Here is a 15,617-nt window from a genome sequence, read left to right as displayed (position 1 = left end):
AGACACTTTCACTGGGCAAGGGGTGATGGAAATCTCGGGAGGGCAGGAGGATTCTTGGCCCTCCAGCAGCTCTCTTCAAGACACTCAAGCTGCTGACAGCTCAGAGGTAGGTTGTCCGCTAGGAGCAGCAGATGAGGTAGGGTCTGCGGGTGGATCCCCAGCCACCGCCCTTGGTGTCCTTGATGGGTGTTATAGCATTGCACTAGTATTTGCCATTTTTTTTGTTCTGGGACAGGTGTTAAATTTACTTGTGTGGACTATGTTGAACAACTGCAGATCAAGACCTTTAGGAACTTCATAAACTTAAATATATATGGAAATTGAAATGACTTCTTGATCAGTTTTCTGATAGTGCTATTCTGGATAGCTTTGTCAAAGGCCAATAAATCTCTATGCCTCTGCCCCTCCCTCATCTTCTCTCTCTCTCTTTCTCCACCCCTCATTCCCTTCCTCCCTCAGTCTCATCCTCTTCCTCTTCCTCAGTGTCTCTTTGGGGCATCTGTGCACCTGTGCTTAAACAAAAACTCACTGAGAGATGAAATGCTGCTTTTCATACTTTAAAAGAGAATCTGAGTCCTGCTTAGAAGGTAATTAACTGATCTTTCTGGCTGTTCTCCCCAGCCCCTCCCTAAGTGATGCCACTGGTTTGCAATACAGAGGCCTAGGATTTCGGGTCATGGTTGGGGATAGTAAAAGAATGGAACAGCCTGGGAAATTGCCGTATATAAAACCTTGTTTATAACCAAATGATGTCTTACACTTTTATTTTTTAAGAGAAATATCTTGATGTTGTAATCGTTAAGATATGTAATCAATTCAAATGTTCCTAACACAGTAATTATTTTAAAACATGCATTTTACACACAGCTATTATTATGTGAGGGTTTTTGAAATGCTTTCATGTTACCAAAAAATGGAAGTGCATTCATGTTTAAAGTGGTTTGGAAGAAAATACAGAATCTTCTAAATCCTGATACAGATGACTTTTTATTTGTATACATATAGGGCAGGCTTCAGGTATCTTTAGGTCATTATTATCCACTATCCTCTGCAGAGCTCACTTTGTTTTTAACTTAGGGAAATTCTCTTTTGAGGCAAGCTTGGTAAAGAAGAGCTTTGTTTATGAGCTCTGTGATACATAAACATTTGTCACAGAGATAAAATGTCAGGACTTAGAGTAGCTTTCAGAATCATTTATTTTCCTTTATCCTTCTAAAGAAGGACTAGATTGTGTGTGGGGTGAGAGGGGGAGGGTGGGAGGGGGAGAGGAGAAGGGGGGAGGGAGAGCGGGGAGGTGGAGGGAGGGAGGGAAGGAAGGAGAAATCCATTACACCCCAAAGGAAAGATGGTCCATTTACAAGCTGTCTGTAGAGTGACTGAAAGGTTGAAAAAGAACATTTGCCACAAATCTGCCAAAGATATATAATGTTCTTTTTAAACATATCTACGTGCATGTTCAACCAGATGCCAGTGACACAAGACCATGTTCATAGGAGCCATCAACATGAGTGGCATGAGAGCATTTCTATAGGAATTATATGTATAAGTACTTCCATTTATTTATTTATTTATTTATTTATTTATTTATTTATTTATTTATTTAGTTTTAGATCGACATAATGCCTTTATTTTTTTTAATATGGTGCTGGGGATCGAACCCAGTGCCTCATGCATGATAGGCAAGCGCTTTACTAGACACTGAGCCACAACCCTGGCCCTGTGTATTACTTAAAAAAAATTTTTTTTTTTTTAGTTGTAGATGGACACAATACCTTTATTTTATTTATTTTTATGTGGTTCTAAAGATGGAACCCAGTGTCTCATACGTGCGAGGCAAGTGCTCTGCTATTGAGCCCCAACCCTGGCCCTATATTGAAAGCTAAGTCCTGTCCTGATAGTTTGTGAATGTGCAGTCACTAAGTCTGTCTCATCAGTCCAGTCTTGGATATTTTCAGTGGGGGAACCATAGGAAGTTAAACACTGACATAGGATATCATCATCATAAGGGTAATAGTTTCACAAATATATAACTACATATGCTATTAGTGTATATTGATATATGTTTAGAACTTGGGATTGTTCATGCTAGATTACTTTTGTCTCCTACAATTACTGGGAGTATCCGTAATTAAACATCACCACCTATAAACCCAAGTATTTGGTGTTTTAACAACTTCTCATTCTCTCAACATAGTGAAACAACAGATTTCTTTCTCACTCATAAAAGAGTTGGCGGTTGGAGGGTTATGAGGCTCCTAACGTCTCCTAGCAGCCTACCTACCTGGAACTAGGAGGGCAGAAAGGCTTATCTTTGTTCGGTGAGCAGAGCCCCACCTTCTGAGTGGAAGTTCATATTAGAGAGGACCTGCACTATGTTTTGACCTATTCTCTGATTAGCGCACTTGGTAATTCCTTTTAGTGACCCCCGCTGTTTGTTACTTTGTTGCTAATTCCTCATCTCTATACTTTTTGAGGTGCTATTTTAGCTAAAGCTTATTTAAAAGTTCTCACATAGGTCCTTATGTAAAAGTATTTTGTGTTTCATTTCATTAAACTGAAATACTGGCTTAAAAAACAAGATCAAGGTCACATTGAAAGGTATCATTTGGTAGAGGACCTTTGCTATATTGTTTTTCTTTGCACTATTAACGGATTGAATCTAATTGTTCATCTTATAAGTGTCTAATATTTGTCAGTAAAGTTCAGAGTCAAATATTGCTGTTCAACTTGCTTTTCTGCTTTTAACTCTTTGTATTTGCTAAGAAGATGCCTTGGGTCTTTTAGATCTGTACTGAGTGAGCTTATATACCAAGGACAGTTCTGCTTTTTGCCATCCACTTGACTCCCAATTCTCTGTTGGTGTTAAGATGTACCATTAGTAGTTTCTTCTCCTGGTTTACGTGTTAAGGTGCTGCATGGGTGGTTTTGCCCCTGGCTCATGATCATATTTGGAGCTTCATTTGACCTGTCAGTTCTGTAGTAATTAAACAGCCTGGGACCCTGAGTTACTGTTACTTGTACTTTTACCCTAAAGAACCCCCCACCCCCTGCCCCTACTTTGTGTTTCTCTGCAAATTGATCATCATCCAAAAATTTCTTCTAAGGCAAAAAGCAGGTCAGAACTCAAGCTGTCGTCACCCCTGCTCCAGTTTGCCTAATGAGATTTTAGCTCTTCCCTAGTGAAATAAGTCAAATTAATTTATTGCAAACCAGAAAGTGATATTCTCTACACCTGAAGAGTCTACTTTCTTCACTGTTGATTATTCTGAGTTTCTTTTCTCTCCTCATGATGTCATTTACTTTGAAAGAGTGTTTTATGGTTATTCTTTTCTTGTTTGATGCTTCTCATCATCTTTATGCAGTGTTTACATTGAGATTAAAATAATATATTCATCTTCCTTTTTTTAATGGACTCTACTTTATTCTTTGCCCTTGAACAATCTCTTTGGAAAATCTCATAATGCTCTAACTTTGATATCTGGAACTTAAGCCAAATTGACCAATTAGAGATTTGCACAAAAAGTTAATGTTAATACTGTTGCAAATAATCTTCCATGCTCTTGGTTATCTTTTAGAAATTATATGTATATGTACAGATGGATATTTTAGCTTTGCTAATTTGCATTATTCATTCCATCTTATTGCATATGCAGATTTTCTCATTTTATTTTTCCTGCAAACACTACTTAGAAATTTTGAGGAGCAGGCCTCAGTTATTCTACTGATCATTCTTTTTCTACTTTTAATTGTCAGAATCAGACTGAAAGCATGTTTTAAAGAAAAATACCCCAAATCTCACTCAATTAAAAAATCTCATGAAGAAATCTGTGATATACCATGTATGTTGTATTTTGTGTTTCTTTGAATTAAGGTTTAAAAATGCTTTTTCCCAATTCTGAATTTAATTATATTTCCATTATTAGTGAATCACATAGGCTTTTGATTAGTCAGATTTGACATGGAAAATAAATTTCCTGATGTCATTCATCATTAATATCAGTTACAAAATATGTAATTGAACAGGCTATCTTTTTTAAACTGAGTGAGAAGGTTCTTTACGGTTGTCCTTTATAATAAAAACCATCGGTCTCGAAGGAATTTCCATAGGTATTACTTGTCTGTAATTTTCAGGGAAATAGTGTAATATCTATCATTATGTATATTAGGAATCTTTCTTGTGCTGATTTCTTTGAAACTAACGTGGAGATGTATGTCCTTTTGCTGTGGGATTCCCATTATGTTCCAAAGGCTAGAGTTAGTTTGGAAATGTGGCATTTTCCCTCCTCTTTTATTTCTGTATCTTTCCAGTAATAAGTCCAGGAAACTTGAGGGAATCTAGTGAAAAATGAAGGAGGATGTATATACTTAATGTTTTATAGAGAAAAAAGAACTCTTCTAATGCATGAGAGGAGAGTGCCATTTTAAGGGAAAGAAAGGAACATTTTTGTGATCCTCTTTTAGGTTCCCTCCCACGTCCTGTGGATGGAATTGCTGCCTGTTTTGCATGAAGGGTGCTCAGCTCATTGCAGCACAGTAGTTTAAATACACCTTACCTGCTTCTAATCTGTTTTTACCAAAGTTAGTTGTGTTGCTATTTATATCACTGCATTTATATGCAAAGAATAAAACAAAAGGTTTATTTATTAAGTATTCTCAGAGGATAAATTAAGATTATACCTCTTTCTTGGTGCTTAGATATCTTGTCAATTGAATAATGCATTTCAGACAAGTGGCATGTTTTCACAGAAAATGGAAGAACTAATGTAAAAACACTTTTAAGAGTTTTGCTTGCTGCAGCTTTCCTCTAGCATGTAGTTGATACTAAGTTTTGTTGCAAAACAATGAAATTTATTTACTTTTATTGTTCACATGGCTTCATTTAGAAAAATGGAGTCTTGGTAAATGAGATGTTTTCAAACAAGCATTTGAAATAATATGTACTTACTATTTTTTTCTCTTTTCCTTATGTCCTTACAGAAATTCATGATGAAGGTAAGAATTTGGTTCATATGCTATATATGTAATACTTACAGTATGTGTTCAGTATGGTTGTACATATTTGCTTTATTTTTTTAACTTATGACATTTTTCTTTACGTTTGTAAGATTTTTAAAAATTAAACTTCGGAATTTTTAAGTATAAAAAATAAATCACTTGTTCATATTGAGCAACTTCAACATTTGACATTTTTGAATCATACTACAACATGTTAAATTTAATTAGTCAACATTGGGAATTTCTTCCATTAAATCAACTTCTTTATAGCTGTTCTTATAGAAGGTTCAGCCTGGGAATGACAGGGCACCAAGAAATTGCTGTTGCTTACTCCAGAACTAAGATTATTTCAGCCCCTTTTGATTTATCAATTAAAATTAATAAAATAAAAATAGTTTTTAGTTATTGATGTACCTTTATTTTCTATTTATTTATATGCGGTGCCTCACACATGCCAGGCAAGTGCTCTGACACTGAACCCCAGCCCCAGCCCCTAGAAAAAAGATTTTAGAAGGCGAAAAATGAAAAGACTAAATTCCATGGTCTTGTCATTGAAGGAAGATGCCAGGGAAGGATAGAGCAGAATCTAGTCACTTGGTGATGTATGGTTGGAAGTTTGTTTTCTTTTTATATGCCTACCACATTTCTCCTGTAGTATTTGTGGGACTTAAGTTTTATACTAAAAGCTTAGAAACAGTAAAGACATTTATTTGTATTGAGTTAATAAAGGATTAATTTATAATCTCAAAAGAACGTCATTTAGGAAAGATATAAGCTTGGAGAAGTGTCAATCAAAACTCTGGACTTGTGCTGGAAAGGTGGCTTTGTGGAAAAAGAAGCAGAGCTCTCCCGTCAGCTGTGGAGTTTTGTAAAAGCCTGTCGTTCAGGTTTCTCAGATATCTGGATCTGGTGCATCGTGGGCTACCCCAAGTGGACCTGATCATCTACAGGGAATTTGACAGTTGGGGTGAAATGACAGAAGCCTTCTATCGACAAAGACCTGGAGCATCTTCTAGACTTCCAATAACCTCCGCTCTTATTTTTCAGTGGAAAATATTATCATTACATTATAAGGAGGGGGTGTTACCTGCTAAACTAGGTGCATCAAGCCCAAGGAATTTGGATGGAAAACATATTATAAGCAGCAGCAAATGTGGATAGATCCTCTTCCTTTAAATATTAATCATGAAATTGGGTCTGAAAAAAACTGTTTTGCTTGCTAATCTGTATCTACTGTGTCTATTTTATTATCTCACCCCTACCCTAGACCCGCTCCAGTACCCTCTTGGCCTCCTGTTGGCCACAGGTGAAGGAATGGTTGTCTTGGAACAGTTATCTTTGGTGAGACTAGAAAGATGAGGTAGACTACACTGAAAACAGGCATTATTCCTAAAGTAATTCATTGAGGCTTTGACGGCTGTTAACTCTGGGCCTAAGAGTGAATGGCTTGTTTTCGTACCTGACTTGGATGACCTGGAAAGGTCAGGAATTGACCAGGAGAAGCATCTGCATGCAACTGGAGTGATTGGAGCCACTTGGCAGGAGAGGGCACCAAGTGCTCTTCTGCTCACACCATGTGCGCTTTGAGACCCACACCTGGAAGGTGTGGTTGAGCTGCTCAGAACCAGCTGGATGCTTTCTTCTCAGATCCCCTTCCTGATTGTTGGTGCTGAGCAGAGAGGTGTTGGTCCTGCCCTAAGCTTGGTCTCCTCCCTTGGAGACCCAAGTGAAAGACACCAGCACAAGACAAGCTCTTCAGTGCCGCATGGCCATCCTGCTGGTGGTCACCTAGCTTCATAGGGTAGTTCGGTTTTGTCGTGAAGCCTCATTTCTCATTAATTGTTATAATTGATTGACTGCTTAAGGGTGGCAGAATTGTTTGAGAGTCTCCTGCAGCTGGGGACCCACCCTCCTCTGAGATATATTTCTGTTATTCTCCCTAGAATTACTAACTTTTCTATTTTCCAAGCATTACTATTTGTATTTAAAGGTACACTTAAAAGCACCTTCATTTGGGATCTAAGCACTCTGAAAGGGCTCCTATTACTATACATTTCTTTTATTGTCTATAATTTCTAATATTGAGGATATGTCTCCTTATTGCTTGAAGTAAGTAAACTCCTTTTTAGATTCTAGTGTTGAACTTCTAAAACGGCATGTGACATCATAGATGTCAAGGCCATGGGAAAGTTCTCCTGCAGACTCTGACTTATTTTTTAAAAATTTATATAGTAAGGACCTGGAATTTTGACAAATGTCCTTCATTGATTAGCATAGCATTTTTGTACAAGCAATATGGTCACAAAAACAGAAAACCTTAAAATGATGACATGTTATATTGTTAATGAAATAAATGGCTTTAATAAAAAATAATTCAAGAGGTTTATAAGCTGGTGTATAACACAAACATTTAAACAATACTGAGCCAAGTTCCGCAATTATGAAAGAATAAAACACTGAGCCAGTGATTTTCATGTGTGTATAAATCTCTTTGGTGCATCTCCATCATTATTATTCTTGTTTTATGGTTCTGCCCTGGTGCAATACCTCAAATGTTGCTACAACAACCCAAATTGTCTCTCTCTCAACAAAGAATAACAATAGACAAGTAAATTATGGTCCGTGATTGTTACTCTAAATAAATGTCCATGTAGGAATATTTACATCAAAGTTTTTACTTACAATGATGGTTCCCTGATTGGACGTTTTTCTTTTCCAATGTAAGATTCATGTATTTTGCAAAAGGCAGGTGATAATTAATCCATTTTACACATAATTAGTTAATTTAAAGTTAAATATCCATGCTAAATTTTTTAACCTTTTACAAGAATAGAAAATGAATGTATAATTTATTCATTTTTATTTTTTAGTGTTTATATATGACAGTGGAATGCATCACAATTCTTATTACACATATAGAGCACAATTTTTCAAATCTCTGGTTGTATACACAGTATATTCACACCAATTCATGTCTTCATACCTATACTTTGGATAATAAGGATTGTCACATTCCATTACCTGATTGGACATTTTGGACAAGAATATGTGAATCAAAGTATAGGAATGCCAGAAAACACAAAGTGGGTATTAAAATAACTTGTGAAGAATTTGAGGCAAGATTTGTTTAGGATGCATACAGCAATGTTGCTTAGACTTTGTTTGAAGGTTTGTACTTTTTTATTTACCTGTTTCATGAGTTTGCTATACACTTTTATATGAACACCATTGATCATCTCTGGGGGGCATGAGACCAAACATACACATAAGCCAGAAAAGCCAATTTTTGCTGAAAACTGATGTTTTTAAAAAGTCAAATTTTATTTACTACTTTTTGAAATGATGCTTGCCTCTCTTATGCCAGAAATACTTGAGTTACTGGGAGGTGTTTGGAAATGGTAGTAGCATTCCCTTCACCAAGAGAACAACAGCCTCTTAGAGGAGCCTCATCAGGTCCAAGAGACAGATTCCCCCAGAGCTGACAGCAGGCTCCTGGCTTTCTGGAGGGTCAGGGAGAAGGCTGGTGGTAGCTCACTAGCTATTACTGATACAGGGGGGAATCCAGGTGCTGTAAGCACCCAGTAGCGTCTTGGGGAACAGAGAGGGCCTCTGACAGTTTTGAAAAAGTGCTCTAAAGACATGTAATTCCAGATAATACTTGCGCTAAGAGGGCTTAACCTGCCTTACAGTGGGGGAGCTAAGACATACACACACGATACAGTCCGGGCTCTTTTGCTTCTTTCTTTTTGCTACTAATGTGCAAGTATTTTGAAGGCGATTGCAGGGCATTGTGTAAATAATAATTGATAAATGAGTAATTTGAGTTTTCTAAGGAAACTTTGATTTGAAAGGCAAAGGAAAGGAGACTGGGGGTTTGTTATGAAATAGCTTTTTGACACCAGAACCTGAACCTCTCCTAGAGCATACACCCTGTAAATTTTTTTTTTTTGAATGAGCAGGAAAGAGCATTTCTTTTGTGTAATACTACTTAGTGGAGAAACTAGTAGTAGACTATATATAATATTAGTGTGAAAAAATTTGCTCTCGGCCACAGTCAAATGTATTACAGAAAAAAATAAGTACACTCTCAAGACAGCCTCATTCTGTAAAGGAGTATAATTTCAAAGTAGATTTCTCCTTTTGACTACTAAATATCTGCTAACATCTGTTTTGAGAATGGTTTTGGGTTTTTCAGGCATAACATGAATAAAATGATTTTTAAGGGATTATTTGGAACAAAAGGGAGGGGATATATTTTTTGAAAATAAGGAATAAAAGAATGGGGTGTTAGAGTCCTTTCTCCTATACTTCTTATAGTACAGTCAGTATCATTACTCTTGTCCTTCAAGTCCTTACAGACTCCCACAGAAAGGAATGTGTACTTCTTGACACTCAAGTCTATACCTTCTGTGATCTCACCCTGATCTCCTTTCAAATTTCTTTTGGTTTCCCACTGCAAGCCCATGATCCCTCCTCATTTGGGGGAAGATTCATGCTCCTCCAGACCGTTATAATAATTTTTGTGCCAGGGTGCCCTTCTGCCCACTCCTCATGGAGCCTGAAATGGGGCTTCTTGCATCCAGTTTTTATTCAACAGGTGTTTGTTGAGTGCTTACTGCAGCCTTACATTTTGCTGGCAACTGTGGGTGAAACGAGGTCATTTTCCTTGAGGAGTTCACTCTGGTCAAGGGGAGGAAGGTACTTGCAGAGCAGACCAATGAGGCTCAACCTGCAGGAGGACAAAGGGAGGGGCTCACTTTGCAGAAAGAGGTTGAGGTTTTATGTAGTAGGTAGCCTCTAACTCAAGTCTAAATGCATAGCTCAGAAGAGGCTGGGAAGAGGGAAGGCTCTGTCCCAGAACAGAGTAACATGGAGGGGAGGGGATTCGGGTGTGTTCAAGCACAGGGTGATTGGGGCTGAGACCTAAAGGACTGATGCTAAGGGTTCTCTGCTTGTCATGGACCAACAGCATCAACACCATTGATAGGCTTGAAATGCGTCTGTGGTGGCTCCAGACCCCCTGAATCAGAATGTCAGGGTAAGGCCCAAGGGCCTGAGTTCCCTGAGCCCTCCAAGAGGCTGAGATTTGAGAAGTGCTCTTTTATTTCATAGGTAAGAATTGGACTTCTTCCTATGAGTGATTGTAGGGATGAGAAGTGTTGAGGCTGGGGTGATGAGAGGAGCCCTGAGTCTTGGGAAGATTCGTGCTTGAACTACACTAGGTTCTCATGGTGTGTTGGGCACTAAGCAAGGCACTGCCCATTAAGGAACACAGCTTCATGAGAAATGGAGATCAGCGTTCTGTGAACGAGCAGGATTTGGTACTGGACTCATGTTTACCCTTCAAGAGCCAGAGCAAGTGCTGCCTGCTGTAGAGGCTTCCTGTAGAGCCTGCTGTAGAGGCTTCCTCTACGGTTTAAGAGGTTTAAGAAATATTTCCACAGCACTTTGCATTTTTACTCTGATCTTTCCTACTGTCTTTCTCTTGGTATCAGAAGAGCAAGAGCTTTGTATTAGTTAGGTCTGCTGATCGGTGTGTTTCTCTTCTCTCCCTTCCTTCTCCCATGCAGACTGCTCAAGGTGGTGGCCACAGGACACTCCTCTATGGGCATGCCATCCTGCTGCGCCATTCCTACAGCGGAATGGTGAGTGGACTGCTTGATTTCACCTTCACATGGTCCTGTCTGTGCAGCTGGGATGCAGAGCCAGGAAACGTTGGTAACGCCCTTCAGCCATGGTATTAGTGAGCTTGGATGTATACCCTCTTTAGTATCTTTGTACCATTTTGCTTTTCTCATTGATAACATGAAGGTTAGCTTAGATGGCCTTCAAGCTCCCTCTGTCCTATCTTTATAGGACTCCTGTCTCTAATATCTCACTTTTGATAGTTTTAGGAGGAGAGCACTCTAAGAACCAAATAAGAAATATGTCCCTTTTCTGATTTTAAAACATTTCTTTATGAAAGGACTAAAATATGCTTTTAGAAGATAAGATAAAAATGCCATCTGTGAACTCCTATGTCAGGGTCTATCCACAAACTACTTTTCCTTCTTGACTCCGTGTTCTTTTTCCACATCAGCTTCTTCTTTAAACCAGCTTTCCATTAGACACCTGTGAGGCACAGAATTCTCACTTTCTATTTTCTCTGCATTGAAGTAACACATGCACGCATGCACACACATGTATATTGGCTCTGGGTATTGACTTCAGGGGCTTTTACTACTGAAATACATCCCAGTACTTTTTGAGACAGGTTCTTGCTATGTTGCCCAGGCTTCCCTCAAACTTGCAATCCTTCTGCCTCAGCCTCCCCAGTTGCTGGGACTATAGGCATGTGCCATGTACACATACATACACACACATATGTACACACACATTTATATCCATATATGTGTGTATGTACACACACATTTATATCCATATATGTGTGTGTATATATTTTTGTGTACTTTATAAATGATTTATGTAGACATGTACAATTTATAAAAGCTTCATCTCATTCATTATAAAGCTTTATTAAATTATGAAAGCAATACATATTTATTCTATAATATTTTTTTAAAGAGGGAGGGAGGGAGAGAATTTTTATATTTATTTATTTATTTATTTTTTAGTTTTCGGCAGACACAACGCCTTTGATTTTTATGTGGTGCTGAGGATCGAACCCGGGCTGCACGCACGCCAGGCGAGCGTGCTACCACTTGAGCCACATCCCTAGCCCAAATATTCTATAATATTTTTAAGTTGCAAAAAAAATTCTTTTGATTATACTAAGAGAAAACTGTTGGTGATTTTAGAGACATTTCAGTTTTTTCAGTTTTTAAAATATTTTTTACCTAATTGATGTTTTACTCTATAAATTTATATTTTGACTTTTTATCTGTTATCATAAAAAGAACATTTCCATGTTATTTAAGTTTTTCATCAGTATAATTTTAGTGGTTATACAATAGTCCAATATCTGGACATATAAAATAAATCATTCCCTTAAAAAAGGAGATAATTCTATATTGTGTGAATTTTTCTTCTGCAGGAGAGTAAATATTGCCTCAAAGTCAAGATTCAGCAAGCACACACACTGTTGATTTCAGTCATGGATGTCGACGCAGTAACCTGATTTTAAATGTCTAGAGAGAGGTGTAGGAAAAGTACAAGTGTGATATTAATGATGATTTACTAATATCGTTTTAATTAATGTGTTACATCACATAAAAAGGTCAAATAAAATCTCAACAAGTGCTGATAAAGGTAATAAAACCTTTTATTCGTTCCTAACGAAAAGTCAGCATTGAAAATTATTTCCTCAATGATAACAAATATCATTATCAAATCAATGAAACTCTGAAGCCATTCTTGATAAAATTGTCTAAAACCAGAAAATAAAAGCAGGAATCTATCCTGTTAGTCGTTGCTGCCTGGCACTATTCTTGAAGTCCCCGCTTGACATGTGAGATACAGAATACAGTGGTACAGTTTGACAGAGAGGCTGGAGACGAGGCACCCATACAGAAATGACTCATTGGTGGAGAGTGCTCACATGTTCAAATGTTGTGGGAAGCACTCCACCTTCAGGAGCAATCAAAATGCACACTGTGAAATAATAAATGTTTTAAGAAGACTTTGCATTTCAGAATTAACAGCATATCAGAGTTGAGTTTACTCAGTTTGTCAGTGCTGAGATGTGGGGTCAACTGCACTTGGCCATCTCACAGCCTGGGATGCTTTTCTGGGCCTCTTAAAGTTCTAATTGCATCTGAAAATTTCTTTCATTCCTTCAATAAATTTGCTTGATCATCTATGTGCTAGGCACTACTCTCCATGCCTCCATGGAACTTCATGAAGTTAGTAGGTTAATTATAGCATCTTCCTCAGTGTTCCTGTGAAGCTTGGAAGACAGTATGTCTGTTAGTAACTGCAGTGCTGAGGACTATGATATTGTTGAGGAAAATCACAGAAAACTTTCATAGGCATCGCCTTGTTTGTCTGGGAAGTCTGTATTGTAAAGTTGTTACTTTTTCTATAATAAAAACAGACATTTCACACAGTTTATATCTGAGTCTGTGAACTTTAGGGACCACTGTGAGCTGCCTGTCTCCAGGTTAGACTCTCAATCCCGTATTGACCCAGTACAGGTTTTGGGGACCCTTGAAACTTCTTCTGGAACCACGAGAGCCAGTGCTTCATAGTTGAGAGGCCAAGTCATAGTCTCCAGGTCAAGTTGATGCCCCATCCCTGTGGTGCTGACTTCTCCCAATCAGTTCATCTCCTGCCTGTACACACTCACTGGGAGCCATTTAGCTGGATGGGCCCTGTTCCCTAATAGGAATTTTATAGCCTTTGCATTAATTGTCCAGAGCTTCTGGAGAGTGGCCTGGGCTTTCTCAATCCCCAGAATTGTGTCTGGATACTCTTTGCAGGCTTCTGTTGTTGTTGGCAGTGAGCCTGCTTCGTGCAGATGGTGGTGTACTTTAAGCTCATGCCACACTCATCTGTGTGTCCGCATTCTTATAGCACTTAACAAGGTGTTTGAAGTTGGAGTGTGGGGATAGGGGAGTTAGCCTGAAAAATGATCCTAAACTTTTATGTCTAAGAACATATAGTTGGGAAAACCTAAGGGTGGGGGCCGATGATAGTATGGAGAGTGTCCCATTATTCCTAAGGAAACACACACACTTACATGCACACTTCATTTTAGTAAAGCCTACATGATGCATGCCAAAGTCAATTCTGGATGGATTTCGGAGAGTTAAAAAAAAAAATGGAGGAGAAAACAGAACTAGAAGATAAAAGTAGTTTTCCAGTTTCTGCTGGGGAGAGGGTTCTCGCTGTCAGATCACGTCATGCTCTTGCCGGGGATCATGAATATCACATGAAGTGAGAGATGTACAAACACATCCCCAGCCACTTGTCTTCTTGTTCTGACAGAGCACATTTCCTTAGTCTTTATGAGGGAAAGAAGACCACATTTCCTTTAGAATATTGCTCCTAATGAATGCTATGCTAGGGCTGTTCTGTCTCAGACATTTAAAAGCCTGCACTTTGTGCAGAAGCATCCAAATTTTTAGAAAAAGGCTCATCAGCAGAGACAGACACGTATCAAATCACTTGTCAGAACAGGACTCCACTGTGACTGTCAATGTTGAGTGACAGACAACTCCTGGTTCTGTGTTTTAGTATCTGTGCTGCCTCTCCACCTCGAGGTCTTCAACTGATAAGCTGGCTTTTGACGTTGGCCTGCAGGAGGACACCACAGGTGAGGGCCTCGGGGACGGTGAGAGCTGGGCTGGGTTGGAAGATGCTACGAGACACCCTGGAAGTCGCATCAGACCAGTGCTTTCATGGGTAGAGTCATAAAAAAGTGCTTTCCTACTTGACGTTTTTGGTAGAGGGAGGAAGTATATATTTTTCCTATTGGTAATTCCCATGTAATTAGTTGGATATTCAAACTGGCTTTCAAACCCTATTCTGTGAGTTTGGAGAGAAAAACTAGTATTTACTATCCAATTTACTGGGCGTGAACTATCCTAAAATGCACTTTTTAGTTTATGAAGTATCACCGCATGTCTCTCAGCTCAAACATATTTTAGGTATACACATGTAAGCTATTGAATCTCAACACTCAAACAAGAAGAAAATAAAAATCTCCTTCATTGCTCTGCCCACAGGGCATTGTGCTGCATGTCCGTCTAGGGACATGTACATTTCCATATTTTGAAACAAAAAAAGTATATATTAACACATTTATCCTTTTGGAAAGTCAAAAAAAGAGAACTGTTCTCAGTTCTCTGAGGACTTTACACTTATTTTATAAGCCTCTGTACAGTTTGACTCTTTTATCTTTCACAAAGAGTATGCATGACTTTGGGAGTTAAAAATAAATAAGACCAAGTTGAAAAAGAACAGAAGGAGGTAGTTCAACTTTGTTCCTTTCAGGGGAGGGATCAGCCCATCCCCACACCCCTTCCAGAAATCTTTCTGGTGAGCTGTGGGTGTAGCTCCATGATAGAGCACTTGCCCAGCGTGCAAAAGGCCCTGGGTCCAGTCCCTGCACTGCAGGAATAAACAAAGCAGAGCAACAGCAAACATTTTCTGGAATGCTGTGCCACAGTAGGGTGAGTATTTATAACAGTTACTTACTATATATTTCAACAAGCTAGAAGGAAAGAGTCCATGTGTTTTTATCATAAACAAACCAGAAATGTTTGAGAAGGTAAGTATCTGATTTGAACATTGTACCTTGTTTGCATGTATCAAAACATCACATGATACTTTATTAACACATTCAGTTTTTACCTTTTACGTATCAGCTATAAATTTAAAATACTTTCTCACATTCTCTAGTTTAATAAACAACAAACATATAAAAGCTATATTTATAAACTAATTAAGAAAGTCTGAGAATCCCAGGCATTCTGATTTTTCATTTTCTATAGGCTCAGTAATTCCACATTTTTGCTAGGGTTTTAGTTTTCTCATTTAGTGTATTTTAGCACACTGTTAAATGACAAAGTCAAGTTTGCTCTTCAGAAGACGTTCAAGACGGGTTCTAGAACTTGTGTTCCTACACTGAGATAAGAGGATGACAGAAAAAGTCAGTCCCTCTGCCTAAGTTTGATCCCTTA

At 38.3% G+C, this 15,617-nt stretch overlaps 1 protein-coding gene across 1 annotated transcript in view; it reads left to right on the top strand.

The window, feature by feature from the left end:
* Window positions 1-15,617, top strand: part of RYR2 (ryanodine receptor 2) — a 610,498-nt gene that overhangs the window by 249,026 nt on the left and 345,855 nt on the right. The window contains exons 5-7 of the mRNA XM_081299889.1: window positions 4,978-4,992; window positions 10,566-10,640; window positions 14,170-14,248. Coding sequence (XP_081156015.1) covers window positions 4,978-4,992; window positions 10,566-10,640; window positions 14,170-14,248 — 169 coding nt within the window. The remainder of the gene's footprint in view (window positions 1-4,977; window positions 4,993-10,565; window positions 10,641-14,169; window positions 14,249-15,617) is intronic.

Source organism: Spermophilus citellus (assembly GCF_964194105.1).
Source record: "Spermophilus citellus genome assembly, chromosome: 6".
NCBI classification, from domain to species: Eukaryota; Metazoa; Chordata; class Mammalia; order Rodentia; family Sciuridae; genus Spermophilus; species Spermophilus citellus.
This window is presented reverse-complemented; position numbering and strand designations above follow the sequence as displayed.